Below are 22,323 nucleotides of genomic sequence, written 5' to 3'. Positions count from 1 at the left end.
AAAGGCGCTATGCCAGGCTGCAGGACTACAGATGTGACTAAGAAACAGTTCCTACCCTCAAGGAACAATCTCAGAGGAAACACTTTCATATAAATAACTTGAATGTAAGTCCAACTGCTATGTAGAACATAAACAAAATGCTCAGAGAGCAAGAATATGAGAGCAATTAATTCTGATTAATGACAGCTTACCTAATTCTTACTGCATGTCAGGCAGTATTTTTATGCACATTTCATACTTTTCATCTAAACTTAAAACAACCCTATAAAGTAGATACTTTCATAATTCCCATTTTATGAACTGAGGATTATAGATACCGCATAATTTTCACAAGTAAATTGTGGAGATGGGGTTCAAACCTAAGTCGTCAGAACCAGGACCAGAAAACAATGTGTAAACGGGAAATGACATTTTAGAGGGACCTAGAATGCGTAGTGCTGATTGGCAAACAAACAAGGGAAAGGAATTCCAAACAGAGGGAACAGCATGAACAGAAAGCATGGAAGCTTGAGATGTGTTCATTGTGCTTGATGTGGTCCTGTAATATGTACCTGGGGCCACTATACCTCTTCACTACTTATATAAACCCTTTCCTGAATGTGCCTGTTCTAAGCAAAGGACAGTATGAAGCATACCTTTCAATAATTCCAGAGCTCATCGTTTCCTCATTCAATAAAGCCTTGCTCTTTATTTCAGCCAATTCTGTGTTTAAACAAACTTGTGCCATTTTCTCATGTGTTTCTGATATCCAAATCTGGAAAAATAAAAGCCGCATACAAGGAAAATAAATGAATTGCCACAAATGCTCAGTTATTAAAATATATTTCTGAAGTACATTCTGATTTTAATTGTTGACTCCATTAACATTAAAAAATAAGAAATGTCCCAAAGCAGTCAACGATTACATCATAAATATGTGAAAGTGGCAATTCTTTACTATGTTTTGTTGGAAAATAAAAATCAAGTTGGTATTTCCATGAAATGGAAAGTACCGCATTCAACTACATTCCAGTGCTTATTTGCTTTCTATTTCCTTCTCAAGATTAGTATATTTTAACTTCTCTAAGTAAGAAAATGTACCAATCACTTTGTAAATCACATAGGACTTCAGAAACCATCATCATTATCCATTATCTATCACAGAGGATAATTCAATGAATTATCAAGCAATTAATCACTATGAGAAAAACCTGATAATTACAGGGTGTACTAAAGTCAATTGCAGAAGCATCATGGTAATATCTAGAGGATCTCAGAAAAAAATGGATGCTGAGGATTCAATATTCTTCCCATACAAAACTCTAGAAGACCACAAATGTGGAGGTTCACAGCAGAGATTCAGAACTCACCACCACCGAGAAACCAACTACTTTCTCCAAATTTGAAGACTAGCTTCCCTAAGACATCCAATGAAGCCCAAGATCACATTAATTCCACTAGATTTGTTCAGAAAAGATAAACTACTGTTTAGAAATTTGGAGACTTCAGCTGCAAGAGTATCATAGCTAGAGTCAAATTCCTTTGGTCCATTTTTGTTAAGTATAAAAAGGCTCTGTAAAACTAAGAACCCATCCTATACAAAGCAATTTTAACTGTAGTCTCTGATCCTGGCTCCCTGGTCTCCTCCTAGGCTTCTATGACCACTGCCCCCTAAGACCTCAACCTTCTAAATCACCAGCCTCCAAGCCTAATTTCCTAGCTCTGACTCCTGTACTCTTAGCTCAACTACTCTTCCTCATAGATTCCAAAGTTCACAAGTCAATGGCAGGGGACACTGTATTGGGCTTCATATTTTATACTTTAACGAAAAATAAGACATTATCTTTTAGGGAAAAAATTACTAGGTATCATTTTGTTTTAAGGTATAAGGTTGACCCCAAAATTAACCTTAGATATGCTCTCATCATTTTTTAAAATTTTATTGATTTATTTACTTTTATACAGCAGGTTCTTACTAGTTATCTATTTTATACATATTAGAGTATATATGTCAATCCCAATCTCCCAGTTCATCCCACCGCCACCACCACCACCCCCACTTTCCCTCCTTGGTGTCCATCCGTTTGTTCTCTACATCTGTGTCTCTATTTCTGCCTTGCAAACCAGTTCACCTGTACCATTTTTCTAGATTCCACATATATGCGTAAATATACAATATTTGTTTTTCTCTTTCTGATTTACTTCACTCTGTATGACAATCTCTAGGTCCATCCACGTCTCTACAAATAACCCAATTTCGTTCCTTTTATGGCTGAGTAATATTCCATTGTATATATGTACCAAATCTTCTTTATCCATTTGTCTATAGATGGGCATTTAGGTTGCTTCCATGATCTGGCTATTGTCTATAGTGCTGCAATGAACATTGGGGAGCATGTGTCTTTTTGAACTATGGTTTTCTCTGGGTATGTGCCCAGTAGTGGGATTGCTGGGTCATATGGCAATTCTATTTTAAGTTTTTTAAAGAACCTCAGAACTGTTCTCCATAGTGGCTGTATCAATTTACATTCCCATCAACAGTGCAAGAGGGTTGCCTTTTCTCCACAACCTCTCCAGCATTTGTTGTTTGTAGGTTTTCTTATAATGCCCATTCTAACTGGTGTGAGGTGATACCTCATTGTAGTTTTGATTTGCATTTCTCTAATAATTAGTGACGCTGAGCATCTTTCCATGTGCCTCTTGGCCATCTGTATGTCTTCTTTGGAGAAATGTCTATTTAGGCCTTTGGCCAATTTTTGGATTGGATTGTTTGTTTTCTAAATATTGGGCTGCATGAGCTGTTTATATATTTTGGAGATTAATTCTTTGTTCATTGATTCATTTGCAAATATTTTCTCCCATTCTGAGGGTTGTCTTTTCATCTTATTTATAGTTTCCTTTGCTGTGCAAAAGTTTTGAAGTTTCATTAGGTCCCACTTGTTTCTTTTTGTTTTTATTTCCATTACTCTAGGAGGTGGGTCAAAAAAGATCTTGCTATGTTTTATGTCAAAGAGTGTTGTATGTTTTCCTCTAAGAGTTTTATGGTGTCTGGTCTAACATTCAGGTCTTTAATCCATTCTGAGTTTATTTTTGTGTAGGGTGTTAGGGAGTGTTCTAATTTCATTCATTTACATGTAGCTGTCCAGTTTTCCCAGCACCACTTATTGAAGGGATTGTCTTTTCTCCATTGTGTATCCTTGCCTCCTTTGCCATAGATCAGTTGACCACAGGTGCGTGGGTTTATCTCTGGGCTTTCTATCCTGTTCCATTGATCTATATGTCTGTTTTTGTGCCAGTACCATATTGTCTTGATTACTGTAGCTTTGTAGTATAGTCTGAAGTCAGGGAGTATGATTCCTCTGGCTCTGTTTTCTTCCCTCAAGATTGCTTTGGCTATTCAGGGTCTTTTGTGTCTCCATACAAATTTTAAGATTTTTTGTTCTACTTCTGTAAAAAATGCCATTGGTAATTTGATAGGGATTGTATTGAATCTGTAGATTGCTTTGGGTAGTATAGTCATTTTTACAATATTGATTCTTCCAATCCAAAAACGTGGTATATTTCTCCATCTGATAGTGTCATCTTTGATTTTTTCATCTGTGTCTTATAGTTTTCTGAGTACAGGTATTTTACCTCCGTAGGTAGCTTTATTCCTAGGTATTATATTCTTTTTGCTGCAATGGTGAATGGGATTGTTTCCTTAATTTCTCTTTCTGATCTTTCATTGTTAGCATATAGGAATGAGAGAGATTTCTGTGCATTAATTTTGTATCCTGCAACTTTACCTAATTCATTGATTAGCTTTAGTAGTTTTCTGTTGGCATCTTTAGGATTTTCTACATATAGTATCATGTCATCTGCAAACAGTGACAGTTTTACTTCTTCTTTTCCAATTTGTATTCCCTTTATTTCTTTTTCTTCTCTGATTGCCATGGCTAGGACTTCCAAAACTATGTTGAATAAGAGTGCCGAGAGTGGATATCCTTGTCTTGTTCCTGATCTTAGAGGAAATTATTTCAGTTTTTCACCATTGAGAATGATATTAGTTGTAGTTTTGTCATATATGGCCTTTATTATGTTGAGGTAGGTTCCCTCTATGCCTATTTTCTGGAGAGTTTTTTTCATAAATGGGTGTTGAATTTTGTCAAAAGCTTTTTCTGCATCTATTGAGATGATCATATGGTTTTTATTCTTCAATTTGTTAATATGGTTTATCACATTGATTGATTTGCGTATATTGAAGAATCCTTGCATCCCTGGGATAAATCCCACTTGATCATGGGGTATGATCCTTTTAATGTGTTGCTGGATTCTGCTTGCTAGTATTTTGTTGAGGATTTTTGCATCTATACTCATTAGTGATACTGGTCTGTAATTTTCTCTTTTTGTAGTATCTTTGTCTGGTTTTGGTATCAGGGTGATGGTAGCCTTCTAGAATGAATTTGGGAGTGTTCCTTCTTCTGCAACTTTTTGGAATAGATTGAGAAGGATGGGTGTTAGTTCTTCTCTAAATGTTTGATAGAATTCACCTGTGAAGCCATCTTGTCCTGGACTTTTGTTTCTTGGAAGATTTTTAATCACAGTTTCAATTTCATTACTTGTGATTGGTCTGTTCATATTTTCTATTTCTTCCTGATTCAGTCTTGGAAGGTTATACCTTTCTAAGAATTTTTCCATTTCTTCCAGGTTGTCCAGTTTATTGGCATAGAGTTGCTTGTAGTAGTCCCTTACAATGCTTTGTATTTCTGTGATGTCCATTGTAACTTCCCCTTTTTCATTTCTAATTTTATTGATATGAGTCCTCTCCCACTTTTTCTTGATGAGTCTGGCTAAAGGTTTATCAATTTCATTTATCTTCTCAAGGAACCAGCTTTTAGTTTTATTGATCTTTGCTACTGTATTTATTTCTGCTCCGATCCTTATGATTTCTTTCCTTCTACTAACTTTGGGTTTTGTTCGTTCTTCTTTCTCTATTTCCTTTAGGTGTAAGGTTAGATTGTTTATTTGAGATTTTTCTTATTTCTTGAGGTAAGATTGTATTGCTATAAACTTCCCTCTTAGAACTGCTTTTGCTGCATCCCATAGGCTTTGGATCATCATGTTTTCATTGTCATTTGTCTCTAGTTATTTTTTGATTTCCTCTTTGATTTCTTCAGTGATCTCTTGGTTGTTTAGTAACGTACTGTTTAGCCTCCATGTGTTTGTGTTTTTTATGTTTTATTTCCCTGTAATTGATTTCTAATCTCATAGTGTTGTGGTCAGAAAAGATGTTTGATATGATTTCAATTTTCTTATATTTACTGAGGCTTGATTTGTGACCCAAGATGTGAACAATCTTGGAGAAGGTTCCATGTGCACTTGAGAAGAAACTGTAATCTGCTGTTTTTGGATGGAATGTCCTATAAATGTCAATTAAATCTATCTGGTTTATTGTGTCATTTAAAGCTTCTGTTTCCTTATTTTCTGTCTGGATGATCTGTCCATTGGTGTAAGTGAGGTGTTAAAGTCCCCAACTATTATTGTGTTACTGTCGATTTCCTCTTTTATAGCTGTTAGCATTTGCCTTATGTATTGAGGTGCTCCGATGTTGGGTGTATATATATTTATAATTGTTACATCTTCTTCCTGGATTGATCCCTTGATCATTATGTAGTGTCCTTCCTTGTCTCTTGTAACATTCTTTATTTTAAAGTCTGTTTCATCTGATATGAGTATTGCTACTCCAGCTTTCTTTTGATTTCCATTTGCATGGAATATCTTTTCCATCCCCTCACACTCAGTCTGTATGTGTCCCTCTGTCTGAAGTGGGTCTCCTATAGACAGCATATATAAGGGTCTTGTTTCAGCCAGCCTGTGTCTTCTGGTTGGAGCATTTAATCCATTCACTTTTAAGGTAATTATCAATATGTATGTTCCTATTACCATTTTAATTGTTTTGGGTTTGTTTTTGTAGGTCCTCTTATTCTCTTTTGTTTCCCACTTAAAGAAGTTCCTTTAGCATTTGCTGTAGAGCTGGTTTGGTGGTGTTGAATTCTCTTAGCTTTTGCCTGTCTGTAAAGCTTTTGATTTCTCCATTGAATCTGAATGAGATCCTTGCTGGGTAGAGTAATCTTGGTTGTAGGTTCTTCCCTTTCATCACTTTAAATATATCGTGCCACTCCCTTCTGGCCTATAGGATTTCTGCTGAGAAATCAGCTGTTAACCTTATGGGAGTTCCCTTGTATATTATTTTTCATTTTTCCCTTGTTGCTTTTAATAATTTTTCTTTGTCTTTAATTTTTGTCAGTTTGATTACTATGTGTCTCGGCATGTTTCTCCTTGGGTTTATCCTGCTTGGGACTCTCTGCGATTGCTGGACTGGGTGGCTATTTCCTTTCCCATGTTAGGGAAGTTTTCGACTATAATCTCTTCAAATATTTTCTCGGGTCCTTTCTCTCTCTCTTCTCCTTTTGGGACGCCTTTAATGTGAATGTTGGTGTGTTTAATGTTGTCCCAGAGGTCTCTTAGGCTGTCCTCATTTATTTTCATTCTTTTTTCTTTATTCTGTTCCTTGGCAGTGATTTCCATCATTCTGTCTTCCAGGTCACTTATCCGTTCTTCTGCCTCAGTTATTCTGCTATTGATTGTTTCTAGTGTATTTTTCATTTCAGTTATTGTTTTTTCATCTCTGTTTGTTCTTTAATTCTTCTAGGTCTTTGTTAAACATTTCTTCCATCTTCTCGACCTTTGCCTCCATTCTTTTTCTGAGGTCCTGGATCATCTTCACTATCATTATTCTGAATTCTTTTGCTGGAAGGTTGCCTATCTCCAGTTCATTTAGTTGATTTTCTGGGATTTTATGTTGTTCTTTCATCTGGTACATAGTCCTCTGCCTTTTCATTTTGTCTCTCTTTCTGTGAAGCTCATCATTTTTGACAGTAAAATATTTCAGTAAATCAATCAACACCATTGAAAATTATATGAAACAAAAATATTGCCAAACTGAAATAATGAGTATGAAAAGGAAATAGATAACAGCACTAGTGGTTCTTAAGTTTATTGACTGCTTATTCTGTATCAGACACCATATTAAGCACTTTATATATGTTATTCCCCTAAATACTTAAAGCAACCCTGAGTGTTGTATATCAATCATCATGGTGGAAGGAAAAGAAAAATCAAATGGGGAATGAAGAGAGTTTAATAAAGAATCTATTTATAAAAGTGTGGCCAGAATTCAGAAAATAAACAAACAATGATGAAGCACCCTGAAGACAGCAATATTGGGGAGGCATAGGGTAGGGCAGTTATGGAACCCAGAATGATCTACAGCTGTAAAGAGAGGGTCACTTGATACTTGTGGCTTTCAGAACAGACACAGTGTTTTAGTCTGTTCTGGCTATGTCACAAATATCACGGACTAAGTGGCTTATGAACAACAGAAATTTATTTCTCACAGTTCTGAAGGCTGGGAAAGCCAAGATCAAGGCACTAGCAGTGACTGGTGAGTGCCTACTTCCTAGCTGATAGACAGCCATCTTTTCACAGTGTCTTCACAATGGCAGAAGTGGGGAAGGAGCTCTCTGGTGTCTCTTTTATAAGGGCATTAATCTCATTCATGAGGACTCCACCCTCATGAATTAATCACCTCCCAAATGCTCCATCTCCTAAGTCTATCACACTAGGAGTTAGAATTTTAACATTTGAATTTGGGAAGGATACAAATGTTCAATCCATAGCATACAGCCACTGCCAAACCATGGCCCTGCAGGGAGGAAATCACAGGAATAAATGTCCAAGCCAACTCTCCTCCCACTGCTGATCAACTGGCAGTGCCTTCCAAAGGCCAATTCCTGGCAATTCACAGGAGGCCAGAGGGCAAAAAAGCTCACTGATGCAACCCATAAAGGTCACACTGCTTGGCACAGAGCAGGGTTGAGAAGGGTGGAGAGTGGATCTGGAGGGAGAAAGGAAGGACCTTTGGCATAGTTTATCTTCATTTTAAGGAAGGGAAAACTGAGGCTGAAAGGGATAAAGTAATGCCCAGCTAAACTAGAGAGAAAAGTAGAAGTTCCACAATTCAAAACATGCAGTCTGACTCTTTCATTCATTCATCCATCCATATCTCTGAAGTGCCAGGCACCCTACTAAGTTCTAGAGCTAGAGTATTAAATAAAACCCAGAGGCTATCCTGGCTGTAGCTTAGTTGAGTTGCAATAAATCATGGGGATAATGGTAATAACAAGAGCACATGGCCAGACACCATTCTAAATGTCTTCACATTAAATGCTCATGAAAACTCTATCCCCACTTTACACCCAAGGAAATAAAGACATGGAAAACTGTAAACTCTTGACCAAAGTTACAACCTAGTAAGTGGTGGAGCTAAGAATCAGTAAGAAGCCATCTGACTCCAGAGCCCACTTTTTTTTTTTTAACATCTTTATTTGAGTATAATTGCTTTACAATGGTGTGTTAGTTTCTGCTTTATAACAAAGTGAATCAGTTATACATATACATATATTCCCATATCTCTTCTCTCTTGCGTCTCCCTCCCTCCCACCCTCCACATCCCACCCCTCCAAACAGTCACAAACCACCGAGCTGATCTCACTGTGCTATGTGGTTGCTTCCCACTAGCTATCTATTTTACGTTTGGTAGTGTATATATGTCCATGCCACTCTCTCAATTCATCCCAGGTTACCCTTCCCACTCCCCATATCCTCAAGTCCATGCTCTAGTAGGTCTGTGTCTTTATTCCCGTCTTACTCCTATGTTTTTCATGACCTTTTTTTTTTTCCTTAGATTCCAATTTGTATGGAAACAAAAAAGACCCCGAATAGCCAAAGCAATCTTGAGAACAAAAAATGGAGCTGAAGGAATCAGGTTCCCTGATTTCAGACCATACTGCAAAGCTACAGTAATCAAGACAGTATGGTACTGGCACAAAAACAGAAATATAGATCAATGGAACAGGATAGAAAGCCCAGAGATAAACCCACGCACCTGTGGTCAACTGATCTATGGCAAAGGAGGCAAGGATACACAATGGAGAAAAGACAATCTCTTCAATAAGTGGTGCTGGGAAAACTGGACAGGTACATGTAAAAGTATGAAATTAGAACACTCCTTAACACTATACACAAAAATAAAATCAAAATGGATTAAAGACCTAAATGTAAGGCCAGACACTATCAAACTCTTAGAGGAAAACATAGGCAGAACACTCTATGACATAAATCACAGCAAGATCCTGTTTGACCCACGTCCTAGAGAAATGGAGATAAAAACAAAAATAAACAACTGGGACCTAATGAAACTTAAAAGCTTTTGCACAGCAAAGGAAACCATAAACAAGACAGAGCCCACTCTTAACCTCCTGTTAACTTTCCTGTATCAGAGGTAAATGTTATCCCCCAATATTAGACTTCCCATCTTCATCAATAATAGAACACCCAAATTTTAGCTGGGCCCGTGAGGTTTCAGACTACATTTTCTAGTCTCCCTTATACACAGATATGACCAGTGACTGGTTCTGGACAGCAGGGCATAAATGGAATAAATATATACAACCTCCAGGAAAGGTCCTGCTTCTGTTTCTCTTCTTGCTGCATGGAATGTGGACATAATGACAGGTTTCCAGCAGCCATATTGGGCCCTACACAAGGGATGGCAGAGCAAGAAGCTAGAAGCAGTAGGTCTCTGACAATTTATGGAAATTTCATACCAGTCCTGGCCTGCTATCCTCTAGACTTTTTACATAAAAGAATAAAACCTTATATGCAGAGCCACTGTTGATTTTTGGTTTCTGTTGCACATAGGCAAACCTAATCCTACACCATCTTAATGTAAAAAATCACTTTGTTCTAGAAATGTTCATAACCTGACATAGGGTGGATAATTTATAAAAGCACTTCCATATGTTTAAAAGTCTTTGGGGCTTTATATATATATCACAAACTGGAGATTGGCAATTTGATATGTGAGATAGCTAAATTAACACAGCACCAACTCACAGGCTAATCACTAAAATTTCCATTTAATTTGCATAATAAAATCTACTTTGAGTCAAATGGTAATATAAAAGATATCTAATGTGTGTATAGGATGTGCACTTCATGATATCATTCTTTTCCCCATTTTCCTGAGTATCAATTTTTTTAAGTCCCAATTTCTAATCTTCCAAGATGAACTCTTCCTATATGTGCTACACTTAAGAAAACCCAGGAACTTCCCTGGTGACACAGTGGTTAGGAATCTGCCTGCCAATGCAGGGCACATGGGTTCGAGCCCTGGTCTGGGAAGATCCCACATGCCACAGAGCAACTAAGCCCGTGCACCACAACTACCGAAGCCTGTGCACCTAGAGCTCGTGCTCCACAACAAGAGAAGCCACTACAATGAGAAGCCCATGCAGCACAACGAAGAGTAGCCCCCCGCTCAACGCAACTAGAGAAAGTCTATCAACACAGCCAAAAATAAATAAATTTATTTTTAAAAAAAAGAAAACCCAGTAAACATATAACCTGGGTAACAGGTACAGGAAAAGAGCAAGTCACTTAGGGCTTCCCCTCAATTTCCACATTTGAGTGTAACCAGCCTCTTTGTGCTGAGGATGACTTACCCCCTGGCAGAATCTCTCTTGGCAAGATTCATTTCAAATGATGCCCAATTGACATTTCTTTTTTGGCTTCCCTATAGGGTTCCCTGAAAGCATGCTCCTCTGACCCATACTGACAGAAGTGTAGGTAATTCTCAAGTCAAGTCTCCCCTCTGATGCCACAGGCTGCTTCAGGAACAAGTCAGATCCCAATCCACCTAGTCCCCTGACTTCAGGGGAACATTTATCAAATTGCCTGTCTGATAATGTTCAGGCCCCACACTATAGCTTGATGAGCAGGACATGCTTCCACCCCCAGCCAGTGGGGACAAGAGGGATGGGACCCAGCATGTACACCCCTCCAAATGACTCCCCCAAATTCCAAATACTCTCATCCAGGTCTCTTCAATTTCAACATTTTCTTTCTTTTTTCCTTTTTTTTTTTAACCTTCAATGTGGATGAGAGATCAAGAGTTTCAAAACCAGTTACCGCCCAAATGCTCTGCATGTTCTCATTATGAAATGGAGAAGTTGGCATCTTTTATCTTAGATCTTCAGTCATAATTGAGGAAGAGTCTTATTTTATCTTGTTAAACAGCACTCCCCCTACCACTGCCAAAAAAGTCATCATCAAAAAGTAATACAGATACTTTGTTAAAAGTCTTTACCTTTAAAAATCATCCAAAAGGCTATTCTTATTTCTCAGCAGTAGTTTTGTCCTGTTTTCTGTTTTCGTGGCTCTACTTTCATGTCTAAGTGAACACAGTAGTACCACATACAGATTATTTAAAGGATCCAAGAGAAGCAGAGAGTCCCTCTTCCCGTCATTATTTTGAACAACTGAGACTTACGGGGTGCAAAAAATAATTTCATTATTTTTCTTTACTGCCAGTTCCAGTTAGCCTTTACGGGATGGTTCTTTCCCTGCACCTAGAAGAGATAAATTATGGACAAGTGCCATATTTTCTTCTGGTCACTTTCAGATAACAAAACCACTGCTTGTCACAGAAGCAGTCTCAGTTAAGTAATTAATATTAGTAGAATAATCACAAGAGGGCCTTTTATTTGTCTAGTTGTCTGAGGGAAGGACGGAGCAGACTAAGCAAAGAAATAGAAAATCAGCTAACCCTCCTTCTACACACACATTCCTCTGCAGACTTCCCTGGCCTGGAGCAGACTCTAGCTGGAGGAGAAGAAAATCTTTAACCTTAAATAAAATTCATCATTTTGATGAGATATTTTAATTATTGAAATGTGACCAAAAGACTATTAATTATCTGAGAGTGACCATAAAAATTATGGAAATTGCACAAGATCTTATCCAGGGGTAGAGAAAGAACTAATTCCACAAAGTAGGGTGAATAGACAACGGAGGCAAAGAATGTGTGTGTCTGTGTGTGTGTGTGTGTGTGTGTATGTCTATGTGTGTGTGTGATTGCACCTTTTGAGTGCCATTTGTTCAACCTAACAGTTACCTGCTTGAGCAAACTGATATACATGAAATATTAAAATCTAGTTTCTCTAAAAGTTAAATTAGGGCATGATTATTGATATAGAGAAAGAGTTGCAAAGGAGGGTAATGGAATCAAAATGGCAGATGTCTCATTTCATTCATGTTCCAAATCCCTATAAATGACAAAGAAGATACTTGATAGAATTAATAAGCCCATAGTTACAGCATAAGGAAAGTACACTCAAGTTGGCCAAAATTTATACAGAATTCCCAAAACAGGAAAGGCAGATGCAATTGTGCTGATATTGGAATAGACAATCCAAAGTAGATCCAGGAGAGAATGCTGGAACCTGTGGCATTAACTCCAAACTCAGAGATTATGGAGATAGGAAGCAAGAGGGAGCCCTGACTCAACAGCCCACTCTCCCTAAATATCTTCCTTTTCCCTGGTGTAAGTGATTCTCCTGCACTGACATTTAAAATTACTCCATTTACAACAATTTGATCCATATGCCTCTTTCAGGTACTTAGATCTGAATGCTAGAAGCATCTGTAAGATTGTAGTGCTCAAAATACTATTCTACTATGTTAGTCAAAGAAAAACATACCTGAACCAATTAAGTAAATGATAATTGAATTTCTCAGATCCATTATAATTATATCCCTTTTAGGGTCACTAATTTTTTTTTTTAATTTTTCTTATTATTTTTAAACATCTTTATTGGAGTATAATTGCCTTACAGTGGTGTGTTAGTTTCTGCTTTATAACAAAGTGAATCAGCAATACATATACATATATCACCATATCCCCTCCCTCTTGTGTCTCCCTCCCACCCTCCCTATCCCACCCTTCTAGGTGGTCACAAAGCACGGAGCTGATCTCCCTGTGCTATGTGGCTGCTTCCCACTAGCTATCTATTTTTCCTTTTTTATTTTTTTAACATCTCTGTTGGAGTATAATTGCTTTACAATGGTGTGTTAGTTGCTGCTTTATAACAAAGTGAATCAGTTATACATATACATATGTTCCCATATCTCTTCCCTCTTGCGTCTCCCTCCCTCCCACCCCTCTAGGTGGACACAAAGCACCAAACTGATCTCCCTGTGCTATTGGGCTGCTTCCCACTAGCTATCTATTTTACATTTGGTAGTGTATATATGTCAATGCCACTCTCACTTCGTCCCAGCTTACCCTTCCCCCTCCCCGTGTCCTCACATCCATTTTCTATGTCTGTGTCTATATTCCTGTCCTGCTAGGGTCACTAATTTTTAAATGTTGTATTTTCATCCACTAGAACAGCTCATATTTGAGACCTGCTTAGGTATTCATCTACTCATAAAATGAATGTTAGCACACATTTGTATACTTTTAGCACACTTTTTTCATTTATTTGTCATTTTTAAGTCCAAAGTGACTGTGATGCTGTTAAAACTAATACTAGCCTAATTTGCTCATCAGTGTTGTCCTGTTAGTTCCAAAAATGCCTTGGCATTGATCCATTAGCTGTATAAGAAAAATCTGTTTAATGAAATTTCTCAAGTTCCTCTTTGTTCCTTTATATCTAAAATTTCTCACCTTCTATGACACAGCATCAAATCTGCCCTGTATTTAGTCCTTCTGAGTTTATGGGATTCAACATGCAGCACTTCCTCAGAAGTGGTCTTACGTAAGTCATTGTGACAGGGCCTGTGGTAGTGCCGTGAGGGTCCTTGGGTGAGGAACTTTACAAATGAAGAAACAATGATAGAAGTACTCTTGATCATTTATTTTGCATGGGACTCACTCTGTTATAGCTAAGTAGTACCTCAATAAAGTCCAAATAAAATACCGAAACGAAATATTGGAATTTAAAACACTATTTCCTATAATCACTTGGACGAATAAGACAATCAGAGAAACTCCAGTGGCTTGAATTAAATTACTGCTCTGCTGTGAATCCATGGCCCCACTCAGCCTCCTGAAGCCAGAGAGGCCACTGGGGTAGGAATTTGATTATGCCACTACTGAAACCTAGGTAGTATGTTTCCAGATTCCACCAACAGATGGCTCCTTTAAGCATTCACCTCAGGAGCTTCACGGTGGTCACCTCCACTAGGAAGCCATCTTTTTTTTTTTTTGGCTGTACCACCGCTCAGCTTGTGGGATCTTAGTTCCTCAACCAGGGAGTGAACCCAGGTCCTCGGCAGTGAAAGCACAGAGTCCTAACCACTGGACCGCCAGGGAATTCCCTAGGAAGTCATCCTTGACCCTCCCATCAATCCATTTCAGTTCAAGTGCCCCTCACAGCATCCTTATTTCTCCATATCTTATCATCCATCATGCACACTGTCACTGTGGTTGTAGGTACCCATTAACCACATAAGCCTGTGAATTCCTGATGTACAGTGACCTTGCTTTGAATTATGTTTCTTACCCCAGCACTCAGCATGGTAACTTGGCATACATTTCTTATCCCAGCACTTAACAAAATAACAGGACCTCAACACATGTTTGTTAAATACAGTCTTCTTTCCCTTCTTCCTTCCACAAATATTTATTGAGCACCAACTATGTGTCAGACACCATTCTGGGAACGGGAGATACAGCAGAGAACAAAACAGACCAAATGAAGCTTGTATCCTAGTAGGGGGAGAAAGACAATTAACAACTAAAAAGTCTTAAGTATGTCCAGTCATTGAAGTGTCATGAAGGAAACTAAAGTAAAGGAAAGGGATAGAGAGATGTGAACAGACTTCTATTTTACACACAAATGGGCAACTGGCTCATTGAACAAGTGGGACTTGTAAGTAGGTACAATTAGAAAACAAATTTATTCTTCTTCCATCGCTGCCCATTCATAGTTACTTGGAGGGGCTTATTCTTTTTTATGCTCTTTGATGAAATATAGGACAGGCTCCAGGACTTTTCTGGTCACTCTCAGATAATATATTGATAAAAACCTTCTTGCTACTTCTGTCTCAAGAAGAGCTTTTTTGAGGTAAGTAAAATGCCCAGTCCCATGTACTAGCCAAAACTTCATTTAAAATGAAAGATTCTCATTCCTCCACCTTGGGCATGTTTTAGTCTGGTCTGCTTCAGTTGACTTCTTCCCAGTTGTCCACGTTGGACTTCTTCCTTATACACCAACTCATTCTGGCTCCTTGAGTGTTTAAGATGAGGGTGATGGGACATGAGGAAGGAGAGAAGCAAATGCAGGAAAAGTGGACATGTAATCTTGTTTTGGTTTCCTCTGGGCGTGTCTGTGTCTGACCCTGTCTGGTACTGAAGGACGTTCAAAGCTGACTTTCTCAGGGTGTTCTAATAGAAGCTGAGAGCCTTTCTGGGAACATTCAATGGTATGTTCTGTGATGCAGGATGCCAATTTCTGCACTTAAATGTCCTGTCTTAGCCCATAGGAATACAGTCGATCCCTCTTCCATCCCTACATGAGGTGCTCTTGGGCAGGCTCTAAAATGGCTCCCTGTCATCTTTCTCTTTTACATGGCCCATATCTGATCCCCCAAAGCCACATCTGGGCCTGAATACTCACTTATCCTTGCCCCACCACTCATGTATATGTAGCTAGTTCCTCTCTTTCTGCTCTGCTGCTTCAGACAGATCACCAGAGCCTCTTATCTATAACTTCACGAGGAACCCAAGGGGGTTTGCAGATGAGACTTACAGCACACCTTTTTCAAAATCCTGTCTCTATTTTCAAACTGAATTTTGGCTTTGCTGAATGTTGGGAAGCAGACCCAAGTTTGGTTCAGTAACATTCCTATCTAATACACACTGTAAACCTGGTAGAGGAACGACAAGGTTTCAATGACTATGAACGAAAGTCATAAAGAAGGTAAATATTATTTGTACATTCTCTATTAAACTAAGGCTTAACTGCTACAATGCATGGAATATAAGGAATGAATATTTGAGGTTCCTACACCTCATATTTCACTTCATCTCACTTCCTCCCACAATCCAGAGACCAAGAAGATTTTCACTTATCAAAAATAAATGTTTTTAAGAGTCAAAGATGCTAAGTGCATGCCAGGCAATGCCTGCCTTGCCCAACTTGTTCTTGTCCTCACCATGCTCAAGAAAGCAAGGGTAAGCTGGGTTTGGGAGAGCAGGGCAGAGTGGTTATTTTCTGAGTTGGGCATTGGCCTCTAGAGCTCCATCAATGTGCTGGCTAATGACCAATTAGGCAGCCTGGTGCAAAGGCAACAGGGCAGGGTTGAAACTGAGGAAACCATCAGAATGCCCCTGAGATTTAAGCTGTGGGACAAGAGGAGAACAGAGCAGAGAGAAACAGAGACGCCAAGAGAGATTGTGTGTGTGTCAGACAGAGAGAAGAGAGAGAGAGACAGAGAGAATGCCTTGCTTTAGAGCCACCTTGGTTCCTGTAAGTGTCCTCGTTCCACATCCAGGCAGCCGTATTTTTATAATATATTCCCATTTTCAGGCTATCCTTATTGTTCTCTGTCTATGGTAAACTATAACAGAAAGGGAGGAAACAGCATGGACTCTGCTAAGCTAATTCATTCCCATCACCCTGGAGAACACAGAATTTTCTAGAACCATTCCCAAAGTAGAATTATGGATCTTCCTAGGCTTACCCTTTTTCAAAGTAGCCCAGCCCAGCAGAATATGATATACAAACACAGTCTTCTCAACACATTCACATCCATCCTTGTCAAATTACCAGCTCTTCAGGCCCCAAGGCCATCCTATAAGGTTGAATTGAATCTTCAACTAGTCCCAAAACTCTTGACATTGTAGGACACAATTTGGGACTCTTTAGGGAGTTGAGTTCCTGCACACTGATTGAGCAGACACCTAAATAGCCAAGGAGTAACCCACAGCAATTCAAATAGGAAGTACCTATGCAATGGATACTCCTTTTGTAACTTAGCTGTACAAATGTTATGAGAATAATAACAGCATGCTTAAATTACTCACAATTCCATCCCCTTAAGACAAGTACAAAAGACCTGAAACCCAAAGAGATGGGTTCAGATTCTCACTCTTCCACTCCCTGGCTGGGTGACTTTGAGTAAATCACCTAACCTCTAGGAGAGTCTCCCCAGTTGTAAAACAGAGATAATAATACCTACTTCACAGGGTGATGGTGAAGGTTAGAGGAGACATCTAGCAAGATGTTGCAGCTGCAGCAACAGCATCATAACAATAATAATAATTTCTTGAGTACTTTCTATGTGGTCTTGAGTTAAGCACTTTTTTGCTTTATTTTACTTAATTTTCCAATAACCTTATGAAGTGCACCCATTTTACAGGTAAGGTCACTGAAGCACACAGTGGCTAGGTCACCGGCCTAAGTTACTAACACAGCTAAGAGGAGCACTGACAAAGTGCTCCTCCCTCTACTTTTTCATGTTTTACTAGGAGGAAGATTCCAGACTTAAAGAAATTAGTAGCTACTACTTACTGGGGGTTCGTTGGTTCCAAGTCGCCAATATGTTGAATTACACAGTTTTTTTACTTCTTCAGGACCCTCTATATCATAATCTTTGGGATAAGTTTCTCTGTCACTGTGCCTTAAGAAAAAAATTAGAATCTGTTAAGGGATAAAGCTTATTTATCAGGTATTGCATTTGAACGTTGTAAAAATTATGCAATGAAAATTTACTGTATTTGTGACCTTGTTCTAATAATAAATTTACTGGATTTGGGACATGTATTTCCCATCTCTTTTCAAGTAATGCTGAGGCTACTTCCTAAAAACAATTTAGCACATGTGATAAAACTAATAGTATCACGAAAACAATACTTATCCAACACAGTAATTATTCAGTGACTCCAATGAAGTGAATCTTATTTAATAATGTACATTCGTTACTGAAATAAATTCTAAAATAAGACATGTAGTATATTAGAAAGGCAACTTACCACTTTAGAAATTTTTCTACCATGAATTTTAATTACAATTTTTTTTCAAAACGAGAGCAAAATATTTACTCATATGGATTTATAACAGTGCTTCCTGCTCCGAAAGAGGGTCTAAAGGAAAAACAGTTCTTAAAACATGTAGAAGAAAGAGGAAAAAAATATTCTGAACGTCTTGACTGAAAGGGTAGTTGGATAATAATAAAGGAGGGATTTGGGGATAGGAAAGGAAAAAGGAGGTGAAGTGGCCCACAACCGAAGTATCTATTTTCGGAATAAATTCTAAAATAAATTCTAAAATAAGACATATCTAAAATAAGACATATGTGTAATAATATTGTGTCTATCTAAAATATGCTTTGTTGGGTATTCTTAAATACCAGACAAATCCACATGCTCTCAACTTCTCTGGCCTCCTCCATCTTCAGTCCATGAACTATTCATCTACTGTGGGAGAGGGCAGCCCAGCTCTTCATCTGTTCTTCCAAATCTATGGTGTAATCCTAAAACCTAAGCTTTTGAACTCCAAAGCCAAGAATTTGGCTCTTTTGCTGCCTGCTGGGTCATTCTTCCCTGAGGTAATAAAACCAGAACACCTCCCTAGGAGCATAGGAACAAAGGGGCAAAGCACCAGTTAACATTTCAATGTATTATTTCCAGGGCCCACCTCTTTTTTTTTTTTTTTTTTAAACATCTTTATTGGAGTATAATTGCTTTACAGTGGTGTGTTAGTTTCTGCTGTATAACAAAGTGAATCAGCTGTACATATACATATATCCCCATATCTCCTCTCTCTTGAGTCTCCCTCCCACCCTCCCTATCCCACCCCTCTAGGTGGTCACAAAGCACCGAGCTGATCTCCCTTGGCTATGCGGCTGCTTCCCACTAGTTATCTATTTTACATTTGGTAGTGTATATATGTTCATGCTACTCCCCCACCTCTTTTTTAGGCACTGTAGGCACAGTGCCCAGGGCTTGTGATACTTTTAGGGCCCACGAGAGTGTTTTAATCATTTTTAAATCAGAAAATAAAAGAATATAATCCAGTTTGAATTATATCCATCTTTATACCAAAGCAGTCATAAACTATCATTTTAAACTTTTTTTATTGGAGGAATTGGAGGCAAAGGTAATTAGTGTCCATGAAAGTTAGAATGCAGCCTGATTATCCCATCATGTATTTTAAGTTGTATTATAACTAGATTATTACAAAAAATTCAGTTATGTTCCTTTTCTTACCGCAATCTCAGATAACAGCCAAAAGCCCAGCAATAAAACATGAATCTATAATGAAACTTTGGAGGACTGAGCTAATGCAGTTGGCATTCCCTAATGCCTGCTAGCTGCCCACAAATGATGTGCCCACAGCCTGCAGGCTCTGAGAGATACACAGCTGAAGACCTGTCCCTACTTCACAGAGGCTGCCAGCCTAGCAAAAATAAACATACATGTTTAAAAAATTATAAAATATATAAAAAATGTTAAAATATAAAATATATATTTACTATATCCTAAATATGTATTTGCTACATATAATAACAGTAAAAATGATTAGTGTATTATGAAGGAAACGGGAGGGCTAATTATTCCCTGACTTTATTATGTCAGTTGAACGTTGGCTTGTGCCTCAGTTTCCCCGAGATGAACTGAGAATCATCCATTGAGGACAAATCAATTGATTGAGAGTCTCAAGTGAAAAGTGACATAAAAATGCAAATATTATTATATGTAATAATATTGTGTCTATCTAAAATATGCTTTGTGGGGTACTCTTAAATACTTTGTCAATACCAATTAAGTTTTATAGCATCTTTGTAAGACAAAAATATATATATATATATATATAAAAATAAAAATAATCTAGGTGTTTTATATATATATATATATATATATATATATATATATATATATATATATACATTTTATATAGCCTTGTTTGCCTTGCTACCTGCATTTATTTATGGTTGCCATGACTTCTCATTTACTGCAATAAAAATTCTTTATGGGAAAATAATGAATATAATCATATAAAATTTACAATGTCTCTAGAACAGTAACTTTCAAACTTAGTGATAACAGACCCTACCTATATACCATTACAATCCACCCTGAGAGTTTGCCAGTGTCTGGAGACATTTTTAGTTGTTGCATCTGGGTGGGGTGGGTTGTTGCTGGCATCTAGTGGGTAGAGGCCAGCAATGCTGCTAAACATCCTACAGTGCACAGGACAGCCCACCACAACAAAGAAATATCTGATCCAAAATGTCAAAAGTACCAAGGTTGAGAAAGCTCTAGAGAATGACTGTGTACCAGATTTTTAGATCAGTGGTCCCCAAACCTTAGCATTTCATGGAGTAGCAAAACTTTACACTCAAATTTGTAAAACCAACCTAAAATTGCCAACATTTTGTCTTGACAGGAACATTAAAAATAAAATAACTATCTATCACCTTTAATAAGGAGACTTTTAACACCAAAGATAAGTAAAAACAATCTTAGAGTCTTTTAAGCTGAATAAATTTAGCTATATGAAAACCTTGCTACACTGTTATGCTGTCTTTACAGTTTGTACATCACTTTGGATTAGTAAAAAAAGTCATTATTGACCAGCACTGGTCTAGTCTACAGACTGGATCTGCAGATACTAATTTTCCCCAGACATGAATTTGACAGCAGCAGTCAGTTCAAGGCTAAAGCAGCTTGAATATAGGTATTCTGTGCTACTAACTGAAGGGAGAGCTGTGTTTTTGATGTCAGGTGTGCAGACACAGGCTGACATTCTTGCTGGGAGGAGAGCCTCCAGGGCCTCCTACCAGCAAGGCCAGAATCTTCCTTGACAATCAGCCTTGCTTCTGCTGAGGACTTTGCTCTATCAAGCCCAAAGCTAAATGCTGTGGCTATTTCTTTATATGAGAAATCTTTACGTAAGACATCCTTAATTACAAGAAAGGAAATTTGCTTTCTCTACCCTACTGTGGGAGAAATAGTATGAATATGAAGAATTACAAATGGGGCAAAGGCTGACAGGACAGGATCAGACCTGTCAACTGTATAAAAAGGAGCTTGGAACCAGGACCCTGCTGTCAAAAATGCCACTTGGACTGATTCAGAGAGGATTAAGGTCAATAGAATCTAGTAGGGCAAAGATAGCATGAGCAGGTCCCATTCTAGACAACTCCCCACCACCCATCCTACAATCACCTGAACACTCTAGATCCTGAATTTCCTGTCTTCTCCAGCCTAACATAGTCCCACGTAAAGCCTTGTGAAAAGCACTTTCTGGATCTGTATCTGGGGTCCTTTGGGAGCTTGAGTTTCCTACCATAAGAGTTGGATGATTTCACATCAAATCAAATCTGTAAGTTCCCCTTGACTGAATACATATAAATCCTTAAGTGAGTTGCAGGACTAAACAAACAACTCCAGAGCATACTCAGATAGGGATCTGCAGCTCCCCTCAGGCTGCCCTAAGCCATCGTGGTCCAGTTCCCAGAGAAGGACAGGTGGGGTTAGACCACAGGATTATCCTTGCAGAAGAGGAGACCAAGCTACTCTCTACAGTTTCTGTGGTCCCATGACTAAGTGAGGGAAGCAAAGTGGGGATTTGCAAAGAAACCATTATCTTTATCACTTCTCCACCTTTCACATTTTAAAATAATTGTCCATTAATGAATCTTCCTTTTCATTAGACTAAGAACATTTAGACACAGGGATCACTTTTTATTCATCTTTATGATCTCAGTGCCTAACAAAGACTAACACGTTGTAAATACTCATTAAATCTTAAATGATTGATTGATTGAATTTCTTACGTTTTGTTACTGTCACCTTAATATAAATGCTGAAAGTAATGGCTTTCAAATGTGTCCATAAAAATAAAGAGTATCCCAGCGTACTCTACAAAAGCACACATAAAAAAGGAGTGATTATGCATATAGAGATGCTAGTTCTTTGCAACAAAAACTTGTCTCTAGAGGAATTATAAATCTGCTTGCTGAATGGGAAAACTCTCAGCATACATAAGCATGACACTGATTGCAAAGCGGGTGTGGATCCGAGCAATATCTGATATGTGAACAATGAAAATCGAGCTGAATTCTGGTTTCTGGTTACTTGACAAGAGACACATTTTCTTTGTGAATTTCAAAGATGTTAAAATTATGTTTAGTTGGGCTTCCCTGGTGGCGCAGTGGTTGAGAGTCTGCCTACCGATGCAGGGGACACGGGTTTGTGTCCCGGTCTGGGAAGATCCCACATGCCGCAGAGCGGCTGGGCCCGTGAGCCATGGCCGCTGAGCCTGTGCGTCCGGAGCCTGTGCTCCGCAACAGGAGAGGCCACAACAGTGAGAAGCACGCGTACCGCAAAAAAAAAAAAAATTATGTTTAGTTAAGACTCCAGCTGGCAGAATATATTAATTTTAAATTTTA

The 22,323-nt window shown here is 38.3% G+C and overlaps 1 protein-coding gene across 1 annotated transcript in view; it reads right to left on the bottom strand.

Annotated features, from left to right (window-relative positions):
- The window catches only part of CFAP95 (cilia and flagella associated protein 95), an 82,544-nt gene that overhangs the window by 45,597 nt on the left and 14,624 nt on the right, over positions 1–22,323 (bottom strand). Inside the window, exons 2-3 of the mRNA XM_065879595.1 lie at positions 17,439–17,547; positions 636–754 (exon numbers count right to left, since the gene is read on the bottom strand). Of these exons, the coding sequence (XP_065735667.1) occupies positions 636–754; positions 17,439–17,547 (228 nt within the window). The remainder of the gene's footprint in view (positions 1–635; positions 755–17,438; positions 17,548–22,323) is intronic.

This window comes from Phocoena phocoena, chromosome 6 (genome assembly GCF_963924675.1).
Source record: "Phocoena phocoena chromosome 6, mPhoPho1.1, whole genome shotgun sequence".
Classification (NCBI taxonomy): Eukaryota; Metazoa; Chordata; class Mammalia; order Artiodactyla; family Phocoenidae; genus Phocoena; species Phocoena phocoena.
This window is presented reverse-complemented; position numbering and strand designations above follow the sequence as displayed.